Source organism: Vulpes vulpes, chromosome 1, assembly GCF_048418805.1.
Source record: "Vulpes vulpes isolate BD-2025 chromosome 1, VulVul3, whole genome shotgun sequence".
NCBI classification, from domain to species: Eukaryota; Metazoa; Chordata; class Mammalia; order Carnivora; family Canidae; genus Vulpes; species Vulpes vulpes.
Genome location: NC_132780.1, coordinates 12,453,594 through 12,475,625, shown reverse-complemented (window position 1 = coordinate 12,475,625; position 22,032 = coordinate 12,453,594). Strand labels below are relative to the sequence as shown.

Genomic DNA, 22,032 nt, shown 5'->3' with positions numbered 1-22,032 from the left:
GCGTACAGTGCCAATGTCAGAGCTGGCACCAGAGGACCAGTGAAGAGCCCCGGGTTCAAGTGCAATAAACGGAGATGTGAAAGCCCCTGTTGGTCTTCATGTCCTGGTCTCCCTGGCTCAGCAAGCCCTGGGAACTAGGCCTACCCTATCCTGCCAAGCCTCGTCACCCCCAGGGAGCCTTGGGCAGCTTCAGCTGACCGCCTCCTTGCTGGCATCCCTGGTGGCAGGAGGGGTTGCGGGGGTGGTGGGTGAGGCCACTGAAGTAGGAGAGGACGGATGTGCCAGGCTGACTCAGGCCGCGAGAGCACCTAGGCCTCAGGGGATCCAGGTCCGTGTCCCCACCCCCCAATGCAGGCAGGGCAGGAGCTGGCATTTCCAAGGGCGGTGTCCCCAGTGACCTCAGCAGGTTGCTCCACTCGAGGGGTGGCTCTGCCCCGGTGTAATGAATTCATTATGGCTGGCTGGCTGGTACCTTTGCCAGCTGGGGCGGGCAGTGCTGCCTCTCTGGAACCGTAACTGTCTAGGGTGTACCTACAGGTCACTCCAGGGGAAACTGGTGAGCCCTTGATGAGACCTGGGAGGTTGGGGAGCAGAGATGCGGCACCCGCAGGACATACAGAATTGGAGTCAGGCCACCGTGTGTGTGTGTGTGTGTATGTGTGTGTGTGTGCTTCTTAAACACATTGCTCTCCAGTTTCCCCTTCCACCAATATGACACACCTAGGAAGGCACGTGTCACTCCTCTGGGCACCTTCTGAGTTCTCATTGGTCAAGTAGCCACCACTGCGGCCTGTGTTGTGCCTGGTCCAGTCCAGCTGGGGAGATGTCAACACTTAACCTATCCTGTGTGACAAGAGCTCAAGGGTGTAACTTCTAAGCCAAGGCCCTAGGGCTGATGGGACACCCAGAGGGAGCCAAGAGCTCTGGGAAGGCCCTGTGGCCTGGTAGGGGTACTGACCTCACACTCCTTAGCCCCAAGGTTGGGGCACAGCACCCCAACTCCACTGGCCAATGATTGCTTCAAAGCGGACTTGGGGCAGAGCGCCGGCCTGTGACGTGCTGGAGATGCTAGTTCAGCCACATGGCTAAGCTGGTGGGATGCGCCTGCACCTGCTGGGAGACGTTCTCCAACAGCAGTGGGGAGCCTGCCCAAGAGTAAAGCTTCCCCCACCCAGAGACGCATGGGTCCTCAGGACACCATTAGGTCAGTGTCCGTACGTGCGGTCTTGGAGCCAGTAGGTCCCTTCCCTTTTGCCTCCCTTCAGCCAGTTGGGCTTGGGCTTCTATTTCTCACCCCCTGCGGTCCAGGCTGACACAAACTGGCAGCAGGAGTAGGGGCTCACTAACCTGTATGCTGGCTGCAGGGTGGGAGTAGGAGTGTGGACCCCAGACCCTGGGAAGAAGCCATAGTTCCTGCTAAATCGTGTCAAGCAGTGGTCAGACGGTGGTCTGTGTCTCTGGGACTATGACAAAGTCTGAGTCTGACAAAATTATTGTTGGGGGATTAGGAAAACCAAAACGGAATGTCACTGAGTGGCCAGGCGCATAGCTGGGAAGGCTCACTGTCCACTGGCACTCGTCCCCTCTCCACAGTCCATGCAGACAGCTGACAGCTCGCACCTCGGTGAGACCACGAGGCTAGTTCTCACGAAAAGGGAATGCGAGCCATGTGCACCCCCTTCCCGTCGTGCCAACAGAGAAGCAGGTCTGGCCTGTCCCGTCTCGTGCCCCCACCCACCTGTTGGATGCTGGGGCTCCCCGGGCCCTAAGGAGTGGCGGCCACCAGGGAGAGGCCTGGCTCTGCCAGTCACTCTGGAGCTCAGCTGTCCGCTACCTAAGCCTCCCCACGCGTGGAAATAAACACCTCCTGTGTGGCAGCACTGAGATCTTTAAGACCAGGTGCAGCATCGAGCCCAGTGATAAAACGGATTCAGTGTGTCTCCACGCCAGCTCCAGGGACGGCTGGGTGGCCGAGGGGATTTCCCCCTGCAATGGAGACTGATGTGGGATCCAGGTGGAAAATCCGGAGCACCGCACAGTTAGCCTATTCGTGCCCTGGGGCTGCTCGGACACAGTCCCACCACCTGGCGGCTTCGGGCAGAAATGTAGTCTCCCGGCCTCGGAGGCTCAAAGTCTGAAAATGTGTCCACGGAGCCCGCGCCCTCGGAACTGCGGAGCATCTGGAGCTGCTGGGGGCAAAAGCTGGTGCCTACTCCCCGAGCCGTGCGTGCGCAGCTCATCTCCATCACCAGAGCCTAGGCCTGAAGCTGGAAGATATTCTGGGGATTGTTTCCCTCTGGAGAAATGGGACTGTAAACTGGATGGTGGGTACGATATAAGAGTGTGGACGAAGCAAAAAAAACGGTGAGGGAGGGCACCAGGGCTGGGAGTGTTGTGGGAGGTGTAGCTTTTGCCTGCGCAGGCACCCAGTTTTCCTCTGGGGGGGCCGCTGTCTTGCCGCTGCCCTCCCTGCTGCTCCCTGTGCCCACAACTCCCACAAGGGTGCCCCCCACCCCCCACCGGCACAAGCAGAGAACAGGCGAGTGTGGTGAACCCAGCTCTGGTTTATTAGAAAAGGTGTGAACAGAGTTGCACCGACAGGAGTAGCCCCTCCCCCGCCCTGTCCCCTCCCCGGTACCCCACACCCACGCCGCCCCCCGGGTTGTAGTGCCTCTCAGGGCGCAGCCTCAAGGGGCCAGGGCAGCCGGGTCTCTAGAACCCTGGCTGCTCCCCGCCCCAGCTCCCTGATAGATTTATTGCACTTAAGAAAAAGAAAGCTCTGATGCTCTGCTCCCAGCTCCCACCCCCCTCCCCCAGCCCTGGCCCTCACCCCAGCCTGGGGCTGCTCTACCAATTTCCACCACCACCACTCACCGCCCCTCCCTCGTCAGGCCTCCTCCCCCGTCCCATCCCGGGGACACACGGGCAGCCATCCCACCACCACCCAGGACTCCTGCCCTCTGTAGGGCAAGCCCGGCCAAACAGGCCATCTGGAAAAGGTGTCCAGCCTCGGGGATGTCCCCGGAGACCTCTCCTCCCATCCCCCCAGCCCAGAGCCTTAGAGTGCTGGACACAGAAATAGTGCTTAAGTCAGGGCAGGGAGGGCAGTCCCTGCAGCTCCTGCACTCTGTGTAGTGTTGCTGTGGGGGGCAGAGGTCCCCAGAGAGGCCCCCCCACACCCCTGGTGGCCCAGGCCTCAGGAAGGCTGGGGGTGAGGGTGAGCAGATTCTCATGGCTCTGGCCTCAGCTCATCGAAGACTGACCGGAAAAAAGGAACTTGAGGAGAAGAGATTGGGGGAGGGCCTGTCAGAGCCAGGGGCTCTACTGCAGGCCCTGTAGCCCCCCTCCTTCCCTGCCCCTGCCTCACCTAAAGTGTCACAGTGTCTCCTGCCCAGATTCCTGACTGGCTTCTAGAAGCAGCTCCTCGAGCTCCTTCTCGTTCTTGGAGCAGCTCAGTTCTGCAAGGAGAGAAGGGGCAAGCAACCTCCATTCAGGCGGGTGGGGACTGGGGGTGGGGGCAGGGGCAGGCCATCACCACCACCCCTGCCCATGTCTGACCCTCAGGGTGGCACAGGGCACATGTACCACTGAGACTGTCAGACTCTAGTCAACACATATTGCCTGCTCCATCCCAGGGAAAGCTCCCAGGGATCCCAGGAAAGCAAGCTGGGGGCAAGGATCAAGTCCTACTCGTTTCTACTCCTCCACAGGCCATTTTAAAGAGGACACCGAAGCCCACCAAGGGCCAGGGGCCGGCCTGCCTGCCTGGGGTCACACACCATACCCAGGGCCCTCTGTCACCCTCCCCAGAGCTCCACTCACCATGTTCCAGGCCACAGCTGCTCGCCTTGGCCTCAGGCCCCGGGGGCGGCTCTGGGGGCAGTGCGAGGGCAAACTCAGGCTTTAGGCCATTGGGCAGCGGTGGCCCTGACTGAGGCTCCCACACCTCCGGGTCCTGGGTGCTGACGGCCTCAGCTGGTGGTAGGGCAGGTGAGGGGGGTGGGGAGGATAAAGCAGGGGGGGAGGGAGGACGAGCAGGAGCAGGGAGAGAGGGAGGGACATGGGGGACCAGGGGCTCCACCCTCTCGGGCGGGCTCTCCACCCGAGTCACCACAAACACTTTGTGGCCCCGGCCCGGGCTGGACACAGAAATTCGCTGCTCGGCGGGGGAGGAGGGGCTGCCTGGGGGGCTCCTGTCCCCAGGGCCCAGGGAGTCCGAGGGGGGCACCAGGGCGGGGCAGGGGGCCTCGGCCCTCTCCCCGTCCTCCTCCTCCCCGTCGTCCTCCTCCTCCTCCTCGGAGTCTGAGTCTGAGTCTGAGTCCGGCCTGGCGCCGGGGCCCGAGGCCCCATTCTCCTGGGCCCTGGTGGCGGGCTCGTCCCCGGGCTCCTCGTCAGGCTGGGGCTCGGTGACGGTGATCTCGGGCATGGAGGCAGAGAGCTGCAGCCGCTGCTCCTTCTCCTCCTGCTCACGCGCCAGCATAAAGTTTTGCTTGCAGCCATTCTGGATCTCTGCAAGCAGCGCCTTCTGCGTCTCGATGAAGCTCTTCACCTGCAGGCGGAGCAGGCCAGGCTAGGGCTCCGGCAGCCCTGACCCTCCGTGGATTCTGCGGTTGCCCCGAGGCCGCCCACCCTCCCCCTGCCAGAGGCCTCAGGGAAGAGCCCACTCAGCTCACCGCCTCCTTCTTGGGCTCACGGTCGAGGTCGAGGCGCAGCAGTGAGTGGTTCACCTTGAGGGCCAAGGACAGTGCCATGAGCCCGCCCGTCTTGATCTCGTTCTCCCGAAGGTCCAGTCTCAGGAGGCGGGGGCTCTCGGCGATGAACTCTGCCACCGCCACCGCGCCTGGGAGGGGGACCGCAGGGGCTGGCCACAGGCTAGCCGCCCACCAAGCCCGCCTGCACCACTCCCTCGGCCCGGCCCCATGCCCTACCCTCGCACGTGAGCTTGGTGGAGGTGAGGCCGAGGCGCAGCACGCTGCGGTTGCTGATGAGGCCATTCTTGAGGTTCCGCACGCCCTCGTTGCCGATGGGGTTGTGGCCCAGGTTCAGTGTCTCCAGGCTCTGTGTGTGCGGCTGGAGGGGGCGGCGCGTGAGAGTGAGGAAAGGCTCAGAAGACTGATCAGGAAAAAGGCAACCCCACGTGCTCCCTCTTGGGCAGCGCCACCCGGACGGTCCTGCTCGAGGCCAGATCCTTCTTGTCTGCAGAAGTCACCTGCCCTGTCTTCTCCCCAGCCCGGGCCCTGCCCCTGCCTCATCCCGAGGGCTCAGGGTGCACACCTGGCCGTTGGTAATTCTTAACTTGGACACGAGTCTTTGTGTCCTGTGGGTTTGCTCTAAATACCATGTATTTATGTAAGAAGACTGAAAACTTACTGAAGGCTTCCAAAACATTAACTTTCTACACAAAACCTTTTGTCAAACACTGTACTAGGTTATCACTGCAGATGCAAAAAGACAAGGGAAACATTGAGAGGCCACTTTTCTGAGGGCAGGGAGGCTGCGGAAGCTGAGGGAGAGAGCAAACAGCACTGAAAAGCTGTTTTCCCGTCCCTAAAGTGCAGGCTGGGCAAGCCTGGGGGACACAGGTGGGCGCCCCCTCCCCTCTCCTGGGCCCGACTCACCAGCGTCATGCCCAGGAAGGCCATGCCTGTGTGTGTGAGCTGGTTGTTCCACAGCACCAGAGTCTCCAGCCCCTTCTTCTGCTCCTTGAGGCCCTCACAGATGTAGGCCAGACCTGCAGGAGACCCATGGGCAAAACCCATCTGTGGTCCAAGTGCTTCTCCAGGGGACAGCAGCGTGAGGGCCACAGTGCCCCCATAAGAGCACAGAATGTTCCAGGGCTTGGCCCTCACGTCGGCCTGCCTGGGCCCAGCACACATGGCTCCCTGGGGCCAGGGCCAGAGCCCATTCCTCTCCTATCTGCCTCAGATTTCTGCTCGAAAGTCACCCAGGTGGAACACACCCCTAGCCGCTCAGCCACCACCGCTGCTTTAGTTTTCTCCAGAGCATATCTCACCATCTGACAGACCTGATATTCTAGTAATTTATGTTGGCAGGATCTCTCCTCAGGACAGAGATCTCTGTCTCGACAGACCCAGCGCATGCTAGGTGCTCAGTAAACGTGGTGTCTGGGCCCAGCCACCCTGGGGGAAGAGACTGGCCTCGATGCCCTAGGCTGTTCCCCCAGCCCTCTCTTCACACTGAGGCCAGTGAACCAACAGTAAACCAGGAGGAAATGGGAGTTCCCAGCACTAGCTACTTCCTCCCTTCCTATTTACCCTCTAGCTCACCATGGCTTTCCCCCCCAAATATCCAACATCTAGGCTCTCTCTCATTTCAGGGACTTTGCACTTGCTATTTGCACTGCCTGAATTCTTTTCCCAGGCTTATTTTTTTTTTTTTTAAGATTTATTTATTTAAGAAAGCAAGCAAGCAGGGTAGGGCAGGGGAGAGGGAAAGAGAATCTTAAGCAGATTCTGTGCTGAGCACAGAGCCTGACGGCTCAATCTCATGACTCTGAGATCACAACCTGAGCCCAAACTGAGTTGGATGCTTAACCAACTGTGCCACCCAGGCACCCCTTCCCAGGCTTTTAAAAGGGCTGGTTCCATTCTCGCCCTCCACATTGCCACCCAGAGGTCACCTCCCCACACATTATATAGCCTCTGACTGACCCTTTATTCCAACCACCTTGTTTCCCTTCAGGATACTTTTTCCAGATGGTAATTATTTTAATTATCTGTTCAATATTTCACTTCATCCTGCTGGTCTTCACTAGGCTGTCCTCTCCTCCAGGACACCCTCCCTGGGCTCCCACAGCCCAGCCCTGCCCTGCCTTCCCTACTGGACCCACGAGGGCAGGGCTGGGATGGTCTTGGCCACTACTGTGTCTCTGGCACCATGGGGCAACTGGCTGGACACACAGTGGGCGCCTGGTGGCTGGAGTGGGGTGTGGGTGGGCAGACCTCTCACACACCTGAGTCCAGCACGTGGTTGTTACGGAGGTCCAGGATCTGCAGGGAAGAGTTGAACTTGAGCAGGTTGCCCAGCTGGGCCGAGTCCTGCAGGCCGTTGAGCTTGTTGTCGGCCAAGTACAGCTCCCGCAGATTCACGTTCATCTTCAGTGCAGTGGCTGGGGGAGTGCCGGGAGAGCGCTATGACTGGCCACGCCCCCAGCAGGAAGCATGGTGCAGCTCAGCCTCCCCCAGCCCTGGGGCTCACCAAGCAGCATGAGGGGTCGCCCCGACAGGCTGGCATTTTCCAGATGCAGCACCGCCAGGCTGCTGCGGATGCGCAGGGCACGGGCAACGAAGGGTGCTGAGTGGTCCAGCAGGGGTGTGTTTCGGGCATCCAGGTACTGCAGGCAACTTGTCTGGTGGGGCAGGGGTAGGGCTGGGACAGGCTGGCCCCAGCCCTCCCGGTCCCAAGGGATCACCCACCCCATGTTCCAGGGGAACAGCCGGGCCAGGTGGTCCTGCAGCCAAGGCAACCGTGCCTGTGAGCAATGGCCCAGCCTGGGGATCTACAGGTGAGCAGGTGGGGCCCGTGACAGCTGAGCCCCCCGACTCCTGTGTGGCAGATGCCCCACACATGAGTGGAGGGGGCAACCACAGCCACCTCCCAGGGGCAGGTTATGGGCAAGTGAAGGAAAGGTGTTTTGAAGGGAGAAAAGAAGCCAGGTTGGCCTGAGGCAGGGCATCCTTTGGCACTGTTTTCCCATTCTGGAAGCTCGAGACCAACACTCCACAACAGCCCATACTCAAGGGCTAAGGGAAATAGGGCCTAAGGGATAAGTGTCCTGGGAAAGCACCCAGACCCCTCTGCGCCCGAGCCCCTTCTACCCAGGGGAGAGGCACAGGCAAAGGGCACCCACCTTGCGCATCATGTGGGCAGCAGCCTGCCAGCCCCGGGTGCCAATGTGCTTGTTGAAGGAGATGTTGAGGTGGGTGGCTGACTCGTAGTATTCGATCATGTCGAAGAGGGCCGAGGCACCCTGGGGGCAGAGACAACAGGGTTTCGACTCAGGCTGAGGTAGGCCCAGGAGGCCAGGAGATGGGGGCCAAGCAACTAAGGGGGGGGCACTGGTGCTGCCCCAGCACCTCTGGGTTCCAGGAACCAAACTTCGCCCTTCCGACTGGAGTCAATCTGCTTTCCCTTTCCAGCTACCCTACCCCTAAAAGGAGGCGGACTGACAGGCCCCCCACGTGCCTGGGCCTCAGTTCTCCAGTACCCCACCCCTTGGGCCTCCTGGTGGTCTGAGTCTGGGGAGGTAAGGACACTTGGTCTAAATGGGGAGGCTGCATTCTGCATGTTTCTCAAACCCTCCTCTGTAAGTGTTGTGATCCCCAGCGGGGGTTCCTGAAGGGGGTTCCTGAAGGGGTTTCCAGTGGTCACACACACCCACCTCCACTAAAGCCCAGATCCCCAAACTCCCTGCCTCTCGGGTGGGTCTATGAGACCCCTTTTCTGGGCCCTGCCCCAGAGGCCCAATATCCCCCACATCCACTCTGGTCACACTGGCTGTCTCCTCATCTTGTCCTTCAGGTGGTCCTGTCCAGCCTCCATCAAAGGGGGCTCTTCTTCCTGCCCTCTTCCCCTAAACCTCAAAGGAGCCAGGGAGCTTGGGGAACAGGTAAGGTTGGTGGCACGGGCTGCTCACATCTTCATCCAGGTTCGTCTGCTCCAGATCCACGACCCTGAATTGCAGCCTCTTGAAGACCTCTTCCAGAGCTTCACAGGTCTTGTAGTCGAGCTTCTCACCTGGGATGAGATGGGGTGCCAGGCATGTCTGAGTGCACCTCTGCGCGTGCTCTCGTGCTTGTGGGGCTGGGTGGACACATGGGCTCCAGGCTGAGGGAGGGAGGGCTCACTGCACCCGCCTCACCGGAGGGAAGGCACCCCCACCCCTCAGGACCCCCCCTGCCCCTGGCTAACTCCTCTTTATGGCAGGACTTGCCAGCCCAGACCCACTTGAGAGAGGTTCTGGCCCTACCCACTCCCCAAGAGTCCCAGCCTCTGTCCAGACACACACCTTTTAGGTCCAGACAGTCGATGCGGTGTCCGAGGTCTGTGAACTCCTGAGAAAAACAAAGTAGTTGGTGATAAAGGCAGGAAGCTTCAGAAGGCTCAGAAGACGGGCTGTACCTCAACAGTGGAGCCAGTGGGGCTCTGATCTGGCTCCATTTCTAAGGCAAGGCAGTGTTCTGGGGTAGGGGTGGCATGCAGGGCCTCACAGAGAAGGGCCATCCTGCACTCACAGGGCCTGGGCCAGGCAGGGGCACAAGCCCTCTGCTGCATCTGAATGAAGTGAGGGAGTGGCATTCCAGGCGCAAGGAGCAGCTAGCACAAAGGCTGTGAAGCAGGTGCTAAGGTGGGGAAGGCTAGCAGGCCTGGGGGGGTGAAGGCCCAGCACGAGGCCCCATACAGCGAGCACTCAGTGAAGAGGACTAAAGGCACCGGTCAGACATCTGCCTGGGCCTCCTGGGCTATGAGCCCAGCCCCACCCCCACTGGGTGCCAGGTTCTGTTCTCCGGAGCCGGTGCTGTGACAAAGCCATGTATAGACAAAAGACTATGGGCGAGCCTTGCCTAAGCTCACTTGCTTGTGAGGGACAGGCTCCATCTGATCCAGTTGGTGGGCTCCAAGGCCCACACTCTTGGCTACCACAGAGTGGCCATCTTTCCCTGAAGCTGCCAACAGGCCCTCTGGAAACTTCCCCACAGAACCCAGGTTAACCCCAGTGTGCAGAGTTGGGGGGCGAGCATGACTGCTCACAGCAATGCTGTCTGAGGGAGCGACAACCCTGGAAATAAGCAACCTTGGAACATTCTGGAATGACCCCTCCAGAGGGAAGGCACTAGGCAGCCCATAGGAAGGGCAGCCATGGGACAGAGCCAGAGGGGGAACATGCCAAGGGCACAGTAGCAGCCTGATCACATCAGGAGAAATTGCCCTCGTGTCTGTGTACCTCTGGATAGTGAGCTGCCCTCTTACAAACACACAGGCAAGGCCAGAGGATGCAAACCCCAAGTTGTCAACAGTGGGACTCCCAGGAAATGGGGCTTGAGGAAAAAGTGAGACGTGGCTTTTGCTTTTTATGCCTATAGTATTTTAATTAAAAAAAAAAAGAGTATATAGAACATACAGAGACTATAAAGAATAAATGTGCATATGGCTTCTCCCTTAAAGGAAAAGAATTTCTTTGGGGAGGGACAGTTGAAATTCTTACTTTATATAACTGTGCTATTTAAATATTCATGAAAAGCCTGATTACTTTTACAACTGAACAGAAGATTTTTTTAAAAGATTATTTATTTATTCATGAGAGACAGCGAGAGAGAGAGAGAGAGAGAGAGAGAGAGAGAGAGACCCAGGCAGAGGGAGAAGCAGGCTCCATGCAGGGAGCCTGATGTGGGACTCGATCCCGGGACTCCAGGATCATGCCCTGGGCCGAAGGCAGGCAGGCGCCAAACTGCTGAGCCACCCAGGGATCCCATGAACAGAGGATTTTCAATGATGTATTTACATGGTCCCTGGGCTAGGAGGCCAAGTAGGGCAGCATGCTCTGTGCATCTTTTCCTGCTCAGGGTAGACATCAGAGGCCCAGAGGCTGTCAGGTGGTGGGGGCGCAGAGGGAGCAAAGCTTCACCCCAGACTGCCCTGCCCGCCAACGTCGTCCTCCCCCCCGCCCCCGACCCTGCCCAACTCTTGAGCCCACCTCACCCCTGACTGGGTACCTGGAGCTGCCGGAGGAGCTTGGGGATTTGTCTGCAGTTCAGCTTCTGGCAGGCTTGCTTGTAGGCACCAATGACCTCATCTACGGTCACGTTTTGGGCTGCAGAGACAGAGGACCCAGGCCTGTGACTCTCCACAGCCCGGGCCCACTTCACCCCCTCCCAGTCCCAGGCATCTGCCAGGTACCACCTGCCCTGCCCGCTACCCGCACCCCCACCTGCACCAAACCTCTGCAAAGGAACAGCCCCTTCCAGTGACCCATTGAGTTCCGCCCTCCCTTCAAGGCCTTTTGCTGCAACTGCTGCCTACAGAGGTGCCCCCAAACAAGTCAGCCCTTCCCTCCACACTTCCCCACAGCTCCTTGAGCAGCTTCACACGAATATCACTAATATGACACAATTTTTTTTCTTGTCAGTTGCCTCCCCTACTAGATGGTGAGGGCAGGGCTGGGTCTCTTGGTCACTATCTTGTCCTAACACTGGCCAGCCCAGGCCAGGCCCAGAGCAGGTGTTCAATTTGTGGGTTTTTGTCTGGATGAGAGAATGAATCTGTACTTTGATGCTATGAGGAAGCTGAGCTCAGAGAGGTGAAGCACCTTGCCCCAGGTCACACAGTCAGTACATGGTAGGGCCTGGGACTGAACTCTGTTCTTTTTTTTTTTTTTTTTTTTTTTAAAGATTTTTTATTTTATTTATTTTTTTTAGTCACAGAGAGAGAGAGAGGCAGAGACACAGGCAGAGGGAGAAGCAGGCTCCATGCACCGGGAGCCCGACGTGGGATTCGATCCCGGATCTCTAGGATCGCGCCCTGGGCCAAAGGCAGGCGCCAAACCGCTGCGCCACCCAGGGATCCCTGAACTCTGTTCTTAACTGTGATGCATGTGGCCTCTCACTCCCCACTCTTGAAGCCTCCTCAATGGTAAAACATTCCCCGACAGCTACTCGGTGCTGGGTCTCCAGCCTCGGGGACACAGCAGCAGTCGGAGGAGCCCGGGTAACAGAGCAGCAAAGCACAGTGCTGGCCTGGGGCCTGTCATCTTGCTCCAGGCAGCGCTGGCCTTTCTGTGTGCACCGACTTGCCTTCTCTGGATATTCCATAAAAACGGAGAGGAACAGAGTACGTGGCCTTTTGCCGCTAGCTTCTTTCACGAGGAGGCTGAGTTTCAGCCTCTTTACTATGCTGCACAGTAAATGCCTGATGTACACATCTTGTCTCTCTGTTCACTGAATAAGACACTTGTACTGTTTTCAGCCCATGTCTGTGAAATACTGGATTCTAGATTCTGCCCCAGGGCAACCAAGAGAACAGGAAGGAAAGTCCCTGAGGAGTGGGGGGGCAGAGTCAGGATCTGGTGGAGAAAGGGCTCGGGGTCAGCAGAATAGAACGGGCATGGGGGCAGGCATGGGAGTGACAGGGCGGGCAAGGAACAAAGGAGGAAGAGGGCCTCCTGGAGGAGGATCCTCTCAGCCTGCCCTCACCCTGCTGCCATTCCTGGCCTGCCCTTGGGAGCCAGCGGGAGCCCCACTCGGAGCTTCCAGGTCAGCATCTCCCAGTGGACTCTTCCCTCCAGCTGCTGCTCTGGCCAGGGGCCGTGCCCCACTGATCGCATCAAGCACTACTGTTTTCTAGGGGAGGAAGGCTGCCTCCGAGAGAGAGAGAGAGAGAGAGAGAGAGAGAGAGAGAGAGAGTTTAGCAGACCCTGCAACTTCATCATCAACAGAAATGACAGGTGCTTCCACATTGCGCAATGGTGACTGCAGATTTTGAATGCTTATTGTTACTCTGAAAATGCTAGTGGTCAGAGCTGCTGCTCTATCCTCATCTCTCATGTGCCAGTGAGGAAGAACACAAACACTAGGTTGCAATTTAAAAAAAAATTTTTTTAGCTAACTGTACTCTAATTGATATCCTTTGTAATTCTATTTTATTTTTTGCCTTTAAAAATCATCATTTCAGGGGCACCTGGGAGGTGCAGTTGGTTAAGCATCCAACTCTTGGTTTTGGCTAGTGATCTCAGGGTCATAAGATCAAGCCCCGCGTCTGGCTCCATGCTCAGTGCGGAGTCTGCTTGGGAATCTCTCTCCCTCTGTCTCTCCCTAAGAAATAAATCAATCTTTAAAAATAAATAAATAAAATCTTAAAAAGATATTGTCACTCCAAGGGGCACCTGGCTGACTCAGCTGGTAGAGCAAGCAACTCTTGATCTCAGCGTGGTGAGTTCAAGCCCCATGTTGAACACAGAGCTTACTTAAAAGAAAAAACAAAACCATCAATCTGAGAAGGGGTACACAGGCTTTATCACGTGCTCCCCTGGATAAACTCACTTCAAGAAAGGTCCCTAGACCAAGGGTGTGTTGGCCTGGTCACATCAGATGAGAATGAAGGCAGGACTGGGCACACGGGTCAACATTAGCAGTTCTCAGCATCCTAGAGAGCCTATAGGAAGTAAGAATCCTAAGCAAGCTTTCAAGCTGCAATCAATTCTTTAGGTGTTCAACTGTCATCCCTTCTTCCAGGAGCTCTCCCTCACTGTCCAGGCTCCCAAATTCACCTGAGACCCACCGTCCCAGCCTTGCCCTCTGGGTGGGTCTTTGTTCTGAGGAGTCTCCTGGTAAGCTTGAAGCCAAGGGTCTCTAACCTGGCCAGCTCCACACCAGCCACAGCTGCCATCTGGCCACCCCTTCATCTAGGCATCTGTGGGGTTTGCAAGCAGCACAGCCTCACACAAGGTAACGGCCAGAGCTCACAGAGGTGGCATCCGCCCAGTCATTTACAGGAGGGGAAACAGAGCAGGGGCCAGGGGGAGTGGACATATTCCCAGAAGCGGGAGAACCCCCAAGGCCCAGAGTGATTTAGCGACCCCTGGTGACAGGAATAACAACTGCAGCTTGTCACTGATTAACTGACACACTTTGGAGAGGTGATAGCACTGGGGTATTACTATAGGCACAAGAGCGGGGATGGGGAGTAGTGGGGAGGTGGGGGTGGGCTCAGCCAGTCCATGGCAGCCTGAGGGCACCCCCACCCCACCTCGATTAGCCCAACAGCACCACCAGCATGGCCCAAGGCCTGGCGCAGCACCAGCAGGGAGACTGGAGAGCGTCAGGTGGCTCAGGTGGCTCGGGAGTGACTGCTGAGAAATCATTACGTATGCGGGCTTCATACATAACAAGGAACTACCACATTGCTTGGAAATGAGATGAAAGGTATCCAAGTAAAACAAAAATGAACCAATTTAAGAAAGAGCGGCAAGGAAACGGCAGTACAGGTGGTCCAGAGAAACACCGTGTGGCATTCAGACAGCACTCACACTGTGCCAGGCACCGTGCCAGGCTCTTCATAAGCTAGCAGAACCCCAGGCCTGGCCCCTCCACACATCTGTTCATTTATGATGCTGTGGCCAAATGGTCAAGGGGAGAACACAGTGAAGGTTTGAGGTCTGTGGACTGAGAGAGACAAAGCTCCCCAGACCTAGTGTGGGGACTCCAGCCTAGGCTCATCTGCACATACCCCCATTCCCAGAGCTTCCACAGCCTTAAGGAACCCACACAGGCATAACTACTGCCCCCTGCAGCACAAAGGAGGGTGCTAGTCAATGAGCAGCTCACCTAGCTGGCCTGTAGCAGCTGCCAGGTCCACCCTAGAGGCTATTGAGGCCCTGAGGTGCTGGACCTGGGGGAGTCACTGGGGGCTGGTGGGTGTGGCAGGGCGGCAGAGTGAAGGCACAGCTGCTGTCTGAAGTGACCAGGGCCTGAATCCTTGTTGCCAGGGTGCTTAGGATTGGATCCTGACTCCTAATTTAAAACTCTGACGTTGAGCAAAGCAATTTCACCTGTCCCTCAATTGCCTTATCCTTAAAATTGGGTGAGGGTGACTAACTCCTTGGCTACCTATGAAGATTGAATTAATAGGACTTCCTCCCTCAGACTAGCGCTTAGCACACTCATGAGTGCACACGAACCACCACCCATCACGGCCATGTTTTATACCCCCAGAAGAGGCATGCAAACACCTGTCCATGGTTGGCGAGGCCGGGTGGACACGGGTGTGTGGGAACTGGAGGACATGCATGCGTGTGTGCATGCACGTGTCTCAAGTCAGGGCTCAAATGTGTTCCTTCAACCTCCAAGTCTGATGACCTTAAGGTCCCACTCAAGCTCAGTCCTTGACCTGGTAAGGCTGTGATCAACCATCGTGACTACCTCCCCCCTCTGAAACGGACATCTGCGGTGGTCTCAGGATATGAGGATGCTAAGTAGCTGCTTGGTGCCAGGTCTGACTGGGCAGGAGGCACAAGTGGAGAAAGAGGATGCGGATGATGGGCGCCACTTCCCAATATGGGGAACTCACACTGTGGGAGGCACAATGCCGAGTACTTTCTAGGCAGGTTCTCTTAGCCAGCTCGGGGATCCAAGGCTGGCAGAGTTATGACTCCATTTTCTAATAAGGGGAGGCCAGCTTAGAGAGGGCAAGTCATTTGTGCAAGGTCCCAGAGCCAGGAGTGGAGGGACTGGAACACACAGCCAGGTCTGCATTGGTCTGACAGTGGAGCATGGTTTCTAGTACTACTTTGGCCCAAGGAGGAAGGGACCAGGGGCAGAGGCAGGCTGTGGGGACCCCCAGACTCTGGGCGGGGCAAAGAATGAGCTCTGGGGAGGGATGCTGCTGCATAGCAGTGGGTGGGCAGGATGTCCTGCAGGGATGAGACTCCGCAGTGTGCCCCAGCAGCTCATGCCAGTGGCCCAGGAAGAGGCTGTGGGGCACAGAGAGCCTGCCTCCCCCTCCCAGCTCTATGGCTCTCACAAAGGGAAGGAGGGAAATCTGATGCCGGGAATCAGGTGACAGGCAGAGGGACATCTGTCTCTGGTCCCTGGCTCTTGCCTGCACACAGGTATAGAGCCCCCCATGAGATGCAAGGACAGGCTGGGCACCAGCGGATGGCAATGGCTCAGGCCATCCCTGCCAGCTGGAAGCTGGTGGGAGAGATAAGACATAGTCATCCAAGTGGTAGTCAAAAACTAGGAAGCTACAGTGTAGGGGGAGAGGGAAGTAGGGGAGAGGGGAGTAGGGGCCCAGGTTTCACCACTGGGGCTTCACACGGACAAGACAGATACAAAGATGGCAGTGTGTGATCCCTGGGTGGCTCAGCAGTTTAGTGCCTGCCTTCGGCCCCAGGGCGTGATCCTGGAGTCCCAGGATTGAGTCCCGTATCGGGCTCCTTGCATGGAGCCTGCTTCTCTCTCTGCCTCTCTCTTTCTCTGTGTCTCTCATGAATAAATAAATAAAATGTTTTGTTTAAAAAAAAAAAAAAGATGGCAGTGAGCAGCAGCCCCTGGGAGGGGCAGGTATAACAGGGTGGGAGCAGGCCCAGCGGGACCCAGGGCACCAGGAGGTAGTGTCTGAGAGGGGAGAGGTGGGAAGTGAGGACTCTGCCCTCTGTATGAGACAGGAGCCACCAGAGCTGGGCAGAGGGCAGTGACAGGAGCTACGCCAGGTCTGGGGAGGATGCTATTCTGTAGGAATGAGGTCTCTCAGAGACCTGGTGGGGAGTCCACTGCATCCCCTAACAAGGTGTCTGTCAGGATGGGTACGCCAGAGGACACAAGTGAGGTTTAAGAGCATGGGGCAGCCCAGGGCCAGGGGCCTGAGTTCTAGTCCCCTTCCTAATCCCCCCCCCCCCCCATTAGCTAACAGCACATACCCTGACCTCCCAGGGCCTGTCTGCAGCATCAGCGGAGCCCACCTTGGAAGGCTGCCTGCCATGCTCCTCCTACCCCATGAGGGAGGGGCACAATCATATCCATCCACTTGACAGACAGGAAACCAAGAATCTCGTGGCCCCAGCAGGACAGCATCTCTGTGCAGGACCCAGGAACCCAGGAACTGGACTTTTGGGGCTCTTTCCTGCATGACTCCCCAGTCTTTGGTGCTCCCACAACTTGACATCTATAGAACATCAGGCCGCTTGGGCTCATGCCTTCGTGGCAGAAGGCTAGCTCAGAGGGGACTAGGCTGGTGTTCAAGGCACAGGGAGACCCTACCAACCCACGGCAGCACTGTGGGTGCGGAAAGACAGACCCTTTGTCAGACACACAACCCATCCTCACAGGGAGTGCGGCCTTGGCCTCCAAGCCTGCCAAAGTGCCCAATGGCCTACCTTCCCCGACCACCCTCCCGGCACCAACCCAGGCCCCTAGTGGGACCATCCATGTATCTCCACTCCCCACTGTCTTCCCCAAAGGGTCCAGGAGTGGCCGGTGGCTGGTCCACAGTCCCTGCCACCGTGACTGGCTGAGGCTGAGCTTTATAGAACCAGTCGCAGCCAGTCACAGGGCCTGTGCTGGAACTGTCAAGAGAGAGCCCTCCTCTGCAGGGGTGGCCCTGAGGCTGTTTCTCACTTCTGGAGCTGCTGGTGGCCATCCTGGCACCCACCAGGAGAGGGCCTCATAAGCCAACTCAGAGGAAAGGTAAGCTCAGATGTCTTGAGACCCTGGACCCAGCCAGGCCTAAAGCCTGACTATTCAGGAGTCCTCAGGTCCATGCCAACAGGTTCTCCCTGTTTCCTTCAGCCCTCCAGAGTTCGGCTTCTAACCTGGGAGGATTCCAACCTGGGTGCCACCTTGCCTTTCATTCAGCAAATATCTCCCAAGGCCCACCACACACCAAGCTCTGTGCTGAAGTGGGAAGATGCGGATGGCTCTGATCTGGCCCCCACCCTCTGGGGGGCTCTTGCTGGGGGATGGGGGCAGGTATGCCCTAGGAGGATGACACAAACACCCCAGAGTGAGCTAAGACACCTTAATGAGCAGGGAGCTAGTTCAGAGGCCCCTTTTAAGCCTTGTCCATGGCCCTTTCCTTCCCCCTGGGCACGGTACTCTAGCCACACCAACTCTTCTCTCCCTGAAGGCTCAGTGTTTTCATACCGTCCCTCCCCTCTTGCAGGTAACTCTCAGTGCAGATGTCACCTCCTCCAGCAAGCCCTCCCTGACCCGCAGGCTGAGGAGAAGGCCCTCCCTAGAGCCTTCTCTAGGCTCCCCCATCTCAGGCACATTCTGAGTTGTCACCATCTGGAAACAGGCCTGGGGGAGTGTGGTCCAGGCTGTGCCCGCAACACTGCCCTGTGTGGGGGGTCAGGCGCAGAGAAGGTACCAAGACAGGGGTTGGGAGTGACAGATGGGAAGAGCTCACGCCTGGCTGCTGTCCTAGGCCTCAAAGTGGATAGGGTGCTCTGAGCAGGAGGGGCCCACCTGTTCTGTGGGGAGAGACTACTGTGGAGGCCTGGACGAGGGCCTCGTGAACCAGGAAGCTGGAGGGAGGGGAGGGTGCCAGGGCCTAGGCCCTGCCAGCAACTACTCAGTTTGTGACAGAGCGCTCCTCGCACAGAAGGGCAGGCCTGGCTCCTTCGTTCAGCCGCTTCCCCACCAGGCGCTCTGCCAGACGCTGTGCTTGGAGCTGTTCATCCTCGTCATAATCCTGCAGCACGGAGAGCTCCAGCCCACCACCCACCACACCACACTGAGGACGAGGCCTCTCGTGATGCTACACGCTCTCCTAAGGTCACAAAGCAGGGAAGAGGCAGACGGATGGTTAAAGGTAGTACTGTCCCTGTCCTACCTGGGTGCCCTGAGGTCCTTAGGCTCTCAGCTTCCGGCTGGACTGACGAGGTCGGGGGCCTAGAAATGCAGCCTGCTCTAATATCACAACAGGGAGGCTGCCAGAAGGACTGGTCTTTCCCTTCAGGGTTGCCGGGATCTGGAGAGCCAGTAGTGGCCCTTAGCAGAGCCACCCACCCTCTGGGTGGGTGCCTGTGGAGACTGGAGTGGCTGCAGTGGCTGGGCATGAGATGCACAGGTGCAGGGCCAGCCTGGTGTGCTCTCGTCCCCAGGACAGTCCTCCCCTCCCGCCCATAAACAGCTACTGATCACCCCTGGCCCTGTCCCAGAGCCTGCCCACATGGTCAGGGAGACAATGCCGGAAGCAATCACAGAGCAGGGAGGTTGGGCAGACTGGGATCTGCTGGAAGCAAACATCTAGAAAAGTCTCAGAGAGAAGGACCTGAAGAATGAGACAGCAGAGAGAAAGGCATCCTGAGCAGAGGGAACTTTGTGAACAGGTACTGGCATGAAGACTGTGCAACACATCTGGGCAGTGAGTCACATGATCAAGAGGGCCTAGGGTGTGTGAAAGGAGGTGGGGGGCACCCATGGAGCGTCTCAGTCATCAAGCATGGGATAGGGGTGTCATCCTAGAGGTGTGGGTGGCAAAGCCTACACACAGAAGAGGCAGGAGAGCAGAACTGGCCCCATAGTCAAGGTCCTCACTGAATCTTTGTCAGTGACAGAGCCATTTGCTCACAAGGCCTCAGGACCTTTGCACCTGCTGTCCAGAGTGCCCTTCCACCTTGTATCTCCATGGCTCACTCCTTCCCTGCCTGCCTTAGGGTCTCTGCTCTAAAGTCATCTCCTCAGAGGCCTTCCCTGACCACCTTATGTAAACAGTCCCCTTTGTCACTGTTCATCCCTATATCTTGCTTCATTCTCTGTGTAGCACTTCTTATGGCCTCAAGCTCTATCCTCCATTTGTTTGCTTATGCAACAATGAGGAGAAAGGTTTGTTCACTTGTTGCTGCTTTGTTCACTTTAGTATCTCCAGAAGGGTATGCACTGGGCACACTACACATATCCTGCTGGAACAAATGAAAGAGGGTCGGGGGACGAGCGGGTCTCTTGAGTCAGGAGGACAGGTGTCTGAGTCCCCAGTTCCACCCAGGTTAGCTGGATCGACTCAGGGAAGGCTCCCTCTCTCTTAGGCACTCCACATACATGTGGTGAGGATGTAGCGCTGATGAGGTGAAGAGCTCATGGATGGGCATCCTCAGCTGAGGGCCGATCAGGGCAAATGCCCGTCAAGCACCTTCATCAGGCATCTAGTCCTTTCTTGCACTCCTGAAATACCACACACATCCCTCCCACAGCCTGGGCTGTTCCAAAGGAGGGGCAGGAGGGGCAGAGCAACGAATGCAAAGTCTCCTGGGATCTGACACAGGGAGGAGACAGAGGGCAACTCCAAAGCTTTCTGGGCCCCATGTGCCTGAGGCCCCACCATGTCTGCAGACAAAGAGTTGTGTGCCAGTCCCCTCAGGGCCAGGCATCTTACGCTGCCCACGTGCAGAGCTTCCTTGTTCCCACCTCCATGGCCCCACTCACACCCCTCTGGGCACACAGGCAGTCTGAGGAGCCTCTCTGGTGCTGTGAGGAGCCATCATCTTGCTCCTATTCCCAGACTGATTTATAAGCCTGATCTCGTTTATGCCTCCCAATAGCTCTGGGAAGCCTTCTGAAAGAGGTCTGGGGGTGGGAAGTGACAGGCCCAAGGACACTTTTCCAGCTAAAAGCAAAGGGAAGGTCTGGCCCTCATTGGCTGGTCTCCACCTCTGCCTTCCTGACCACCAGGCTGGCCTGTCAGGTGGGGGGCCCTTGGCTGTGGGCAATTACCTACTTCTCCATGCCAGCCACTAGGACAGCCTCTTTCAGTCTGTTCCGCAAAGCAGAAAACTGAGTCTTAAAATTCTTGAACGTTCAGTGATCTCAAAACAAGGGAAGATACAATGAAGGGAAAAAAGTACATCAACGCCATTTTTCGCCTCCCAGATAGGCCAACACCCACACGCAGGACAGCATGTACTGGTGACACTGGGAAGCAGGCATGCCCTCAAGTGGCTGGTCAGTGTGCCAATCGGAGCAAGCCCTTCCACAGGCAACCTGGCAATACCAGTCAGAACTCCAAAATCGAAATGCAGATACCCTTTGATCCAGCCGTTCCCCCCTTGGAGATTCAGCCTACAGATACACTGGCAAAGGTGCAAAGTTATATGGCTATCAGGTGATTCACTGCAGCAGCAGCATCTGTGCCTGCAGAACGAGACCTGACAGCACTACCTATCACCAGGGGAGCAGGTGATAAAGGCCCAGTCCACTCAGGCACCAGAACTCTCTGCGGCCATACAGAATGAGGACACTTGCTCTGAACCAACAGGGAACAAGAGCCAAGATACATTCAGTGAAACAAAGCTAGGTGCAGAACAGTGTGCTTGTGAATGCTACCTTTTATGAAATAAGAGAAAATAAAACTCTGCGCTCATTGTTAAAGAACAAACTAACACAGGGGCGCCTGGCTGGCTCAGTCAGTGGAGCATGAGACTCTTGATCTCGGAGTTGTGAGTTAAAGCCCCATGTTGGATACAGTGGTTACTTAAAAAATCAAAAACAAAAACAAAACTAACACACAGATGGAGCAGCAAGTGAAGCAGTTCAGGAATCGGGGAATGAAGGCACTCTGCCCCTTCACCAGGCCTCCTGGCTGCCCCTGAAGCTTCAATAAAAAGTTAAATGCGCCCCTGCCCATATCAGTTACAAGCTCTGACACTCTGGGCTTTGAAGCCACTGCCCCTGGGGGATGACCCCCTATCCTGCCAGGCTGGGAGCTCCCTCCAGGACCCATAGAATAGCACACTAGAGGGGACTCTGGGGGACAGCCGCTGGGTACAAGGAGGTCTGGACATAGAGTGGGGCAAGGACATGGCCCAGACAGAGGGAAGGAGAGCAGCTGCCTCTGCCACTGGGCAGAGGGCCAGGTCAGGCTTCTAGCGGCTCCACCTATTTGGAAAAAATTCTGCCTGTGACTCCCCAGGAAACACAATGGCACACTGGTCATGAGCACTTCTTCCCATTCAAGCTTCCTCCATCCTCATCAGCCTTTTGGTAACTAAGAGGGAGCAGGGGAGAATGCAGGTCACGCTTCAGCTCAGAACAGCGCCTTCCCCAGCAGAGTGCACCCTTCCACTGACACATGCTCCCCGAGTCTAGGGACACCAAGAGTCCCTGTACTAAATGCCTGCGAATGAATGAATGTGAGGACCCGCTCTGTGGGCAGAGCAAAGTCTCTCTTCCCTTCTCCCCAGGACCCCCTAGATGGAAGGCAGGACACCCCCAAATGCACTGGATGGGAGATGGCCTCAGCTTGTGGGTGAGAAGCATTCTTCCCTGCCCCCTCCTGGGAGGGAAGTGGTGGCAAAGCCTCCCTGCTGCCTGCCCTGCTGGGAACCTGCATATAGCAGGCCAGTGTGGGGGCGGGGGTGGGGGGGGTGGGCAGAGGCAGGCTGGGCTGGGCTTGTACAAGCAGCCAGAAAGGGGCAGGGCTGTGGGAGCACCTGCCCACTCCGGTGAAGGGCACAGATGGCAGATGCCATGGACCTGCCCCACTCCACCCCCTCCCATCCTGACCTTCCAAGCTACTTGGCCC

At 57.3% G+C, this 22,032-nt stretch overlaps 1 protein-coding gene across 1 annotated transcript in view; it reads right to left on the bottom strand.

Annotated features, from left to right (window-relative positions):
* Positions 1 to 2,824: 2,824 nt before the first annotated feature.
* Positions 2,825 to 22,032, bottom strand: part of PPP1R37 (protein phosphatase 1 regulatory subunit 37) — a 40,475-nt gene continuing 21,267 nt past the window's right edge. Inside the window, exons 2-13 of the mRNA XM_026013836.2 lie at positions 10,734 to 10,831; positions 9,029 to 9,074; positions 8,657 to 8,757; positions 7,871 to 7,990; positions 7,219 to 7,369; positions 6,974 to 7,129; positions 5,619 to 5,731; positions 4,929 to 5,070; positions 4,674 to 4,840; positions 3,823 to 4,549; positions 3,368 to 3,458; positions 2,825 to 3,276 (exon numbers count right to left, since the gene is read on the bottom strand). Of these exons, the coding sequence (XP_025869621.1) occupies positions 3,376 to 3,458; positions 3,823 to 4,549; positions 4,674 to 4,840; positions 4,929 to 5,070; positions 5,619 to 5,731; positions 6,974 to 7,129; positions 7,219 to 7,369; positions 7,871 to 7,990; positions 8,657 to 8,757; positions 9,029 to 9,074; positions 10,734 to 10,831 (1,904 nt within the window). The 3' untranslated portion in view covers positions 2,825 to 3,276; positions 3,368 to 3,375. The remainder of the gene's footprint in view (positions 3,277 to 3,367; positions 3,459 to 3,822; positions 4,550 to 4,673; positions 4,841 to 4,928; positions 5,071 to 5,618; positions 5,732 to 6,973; positions 7,130 to 7,218; positions 7,370 to 7,870; positions 7,991 to 8,656; positions 8,758 to 9,028; positions 9,075 to 10,733; positions 10,832 to 22,032) is intronic.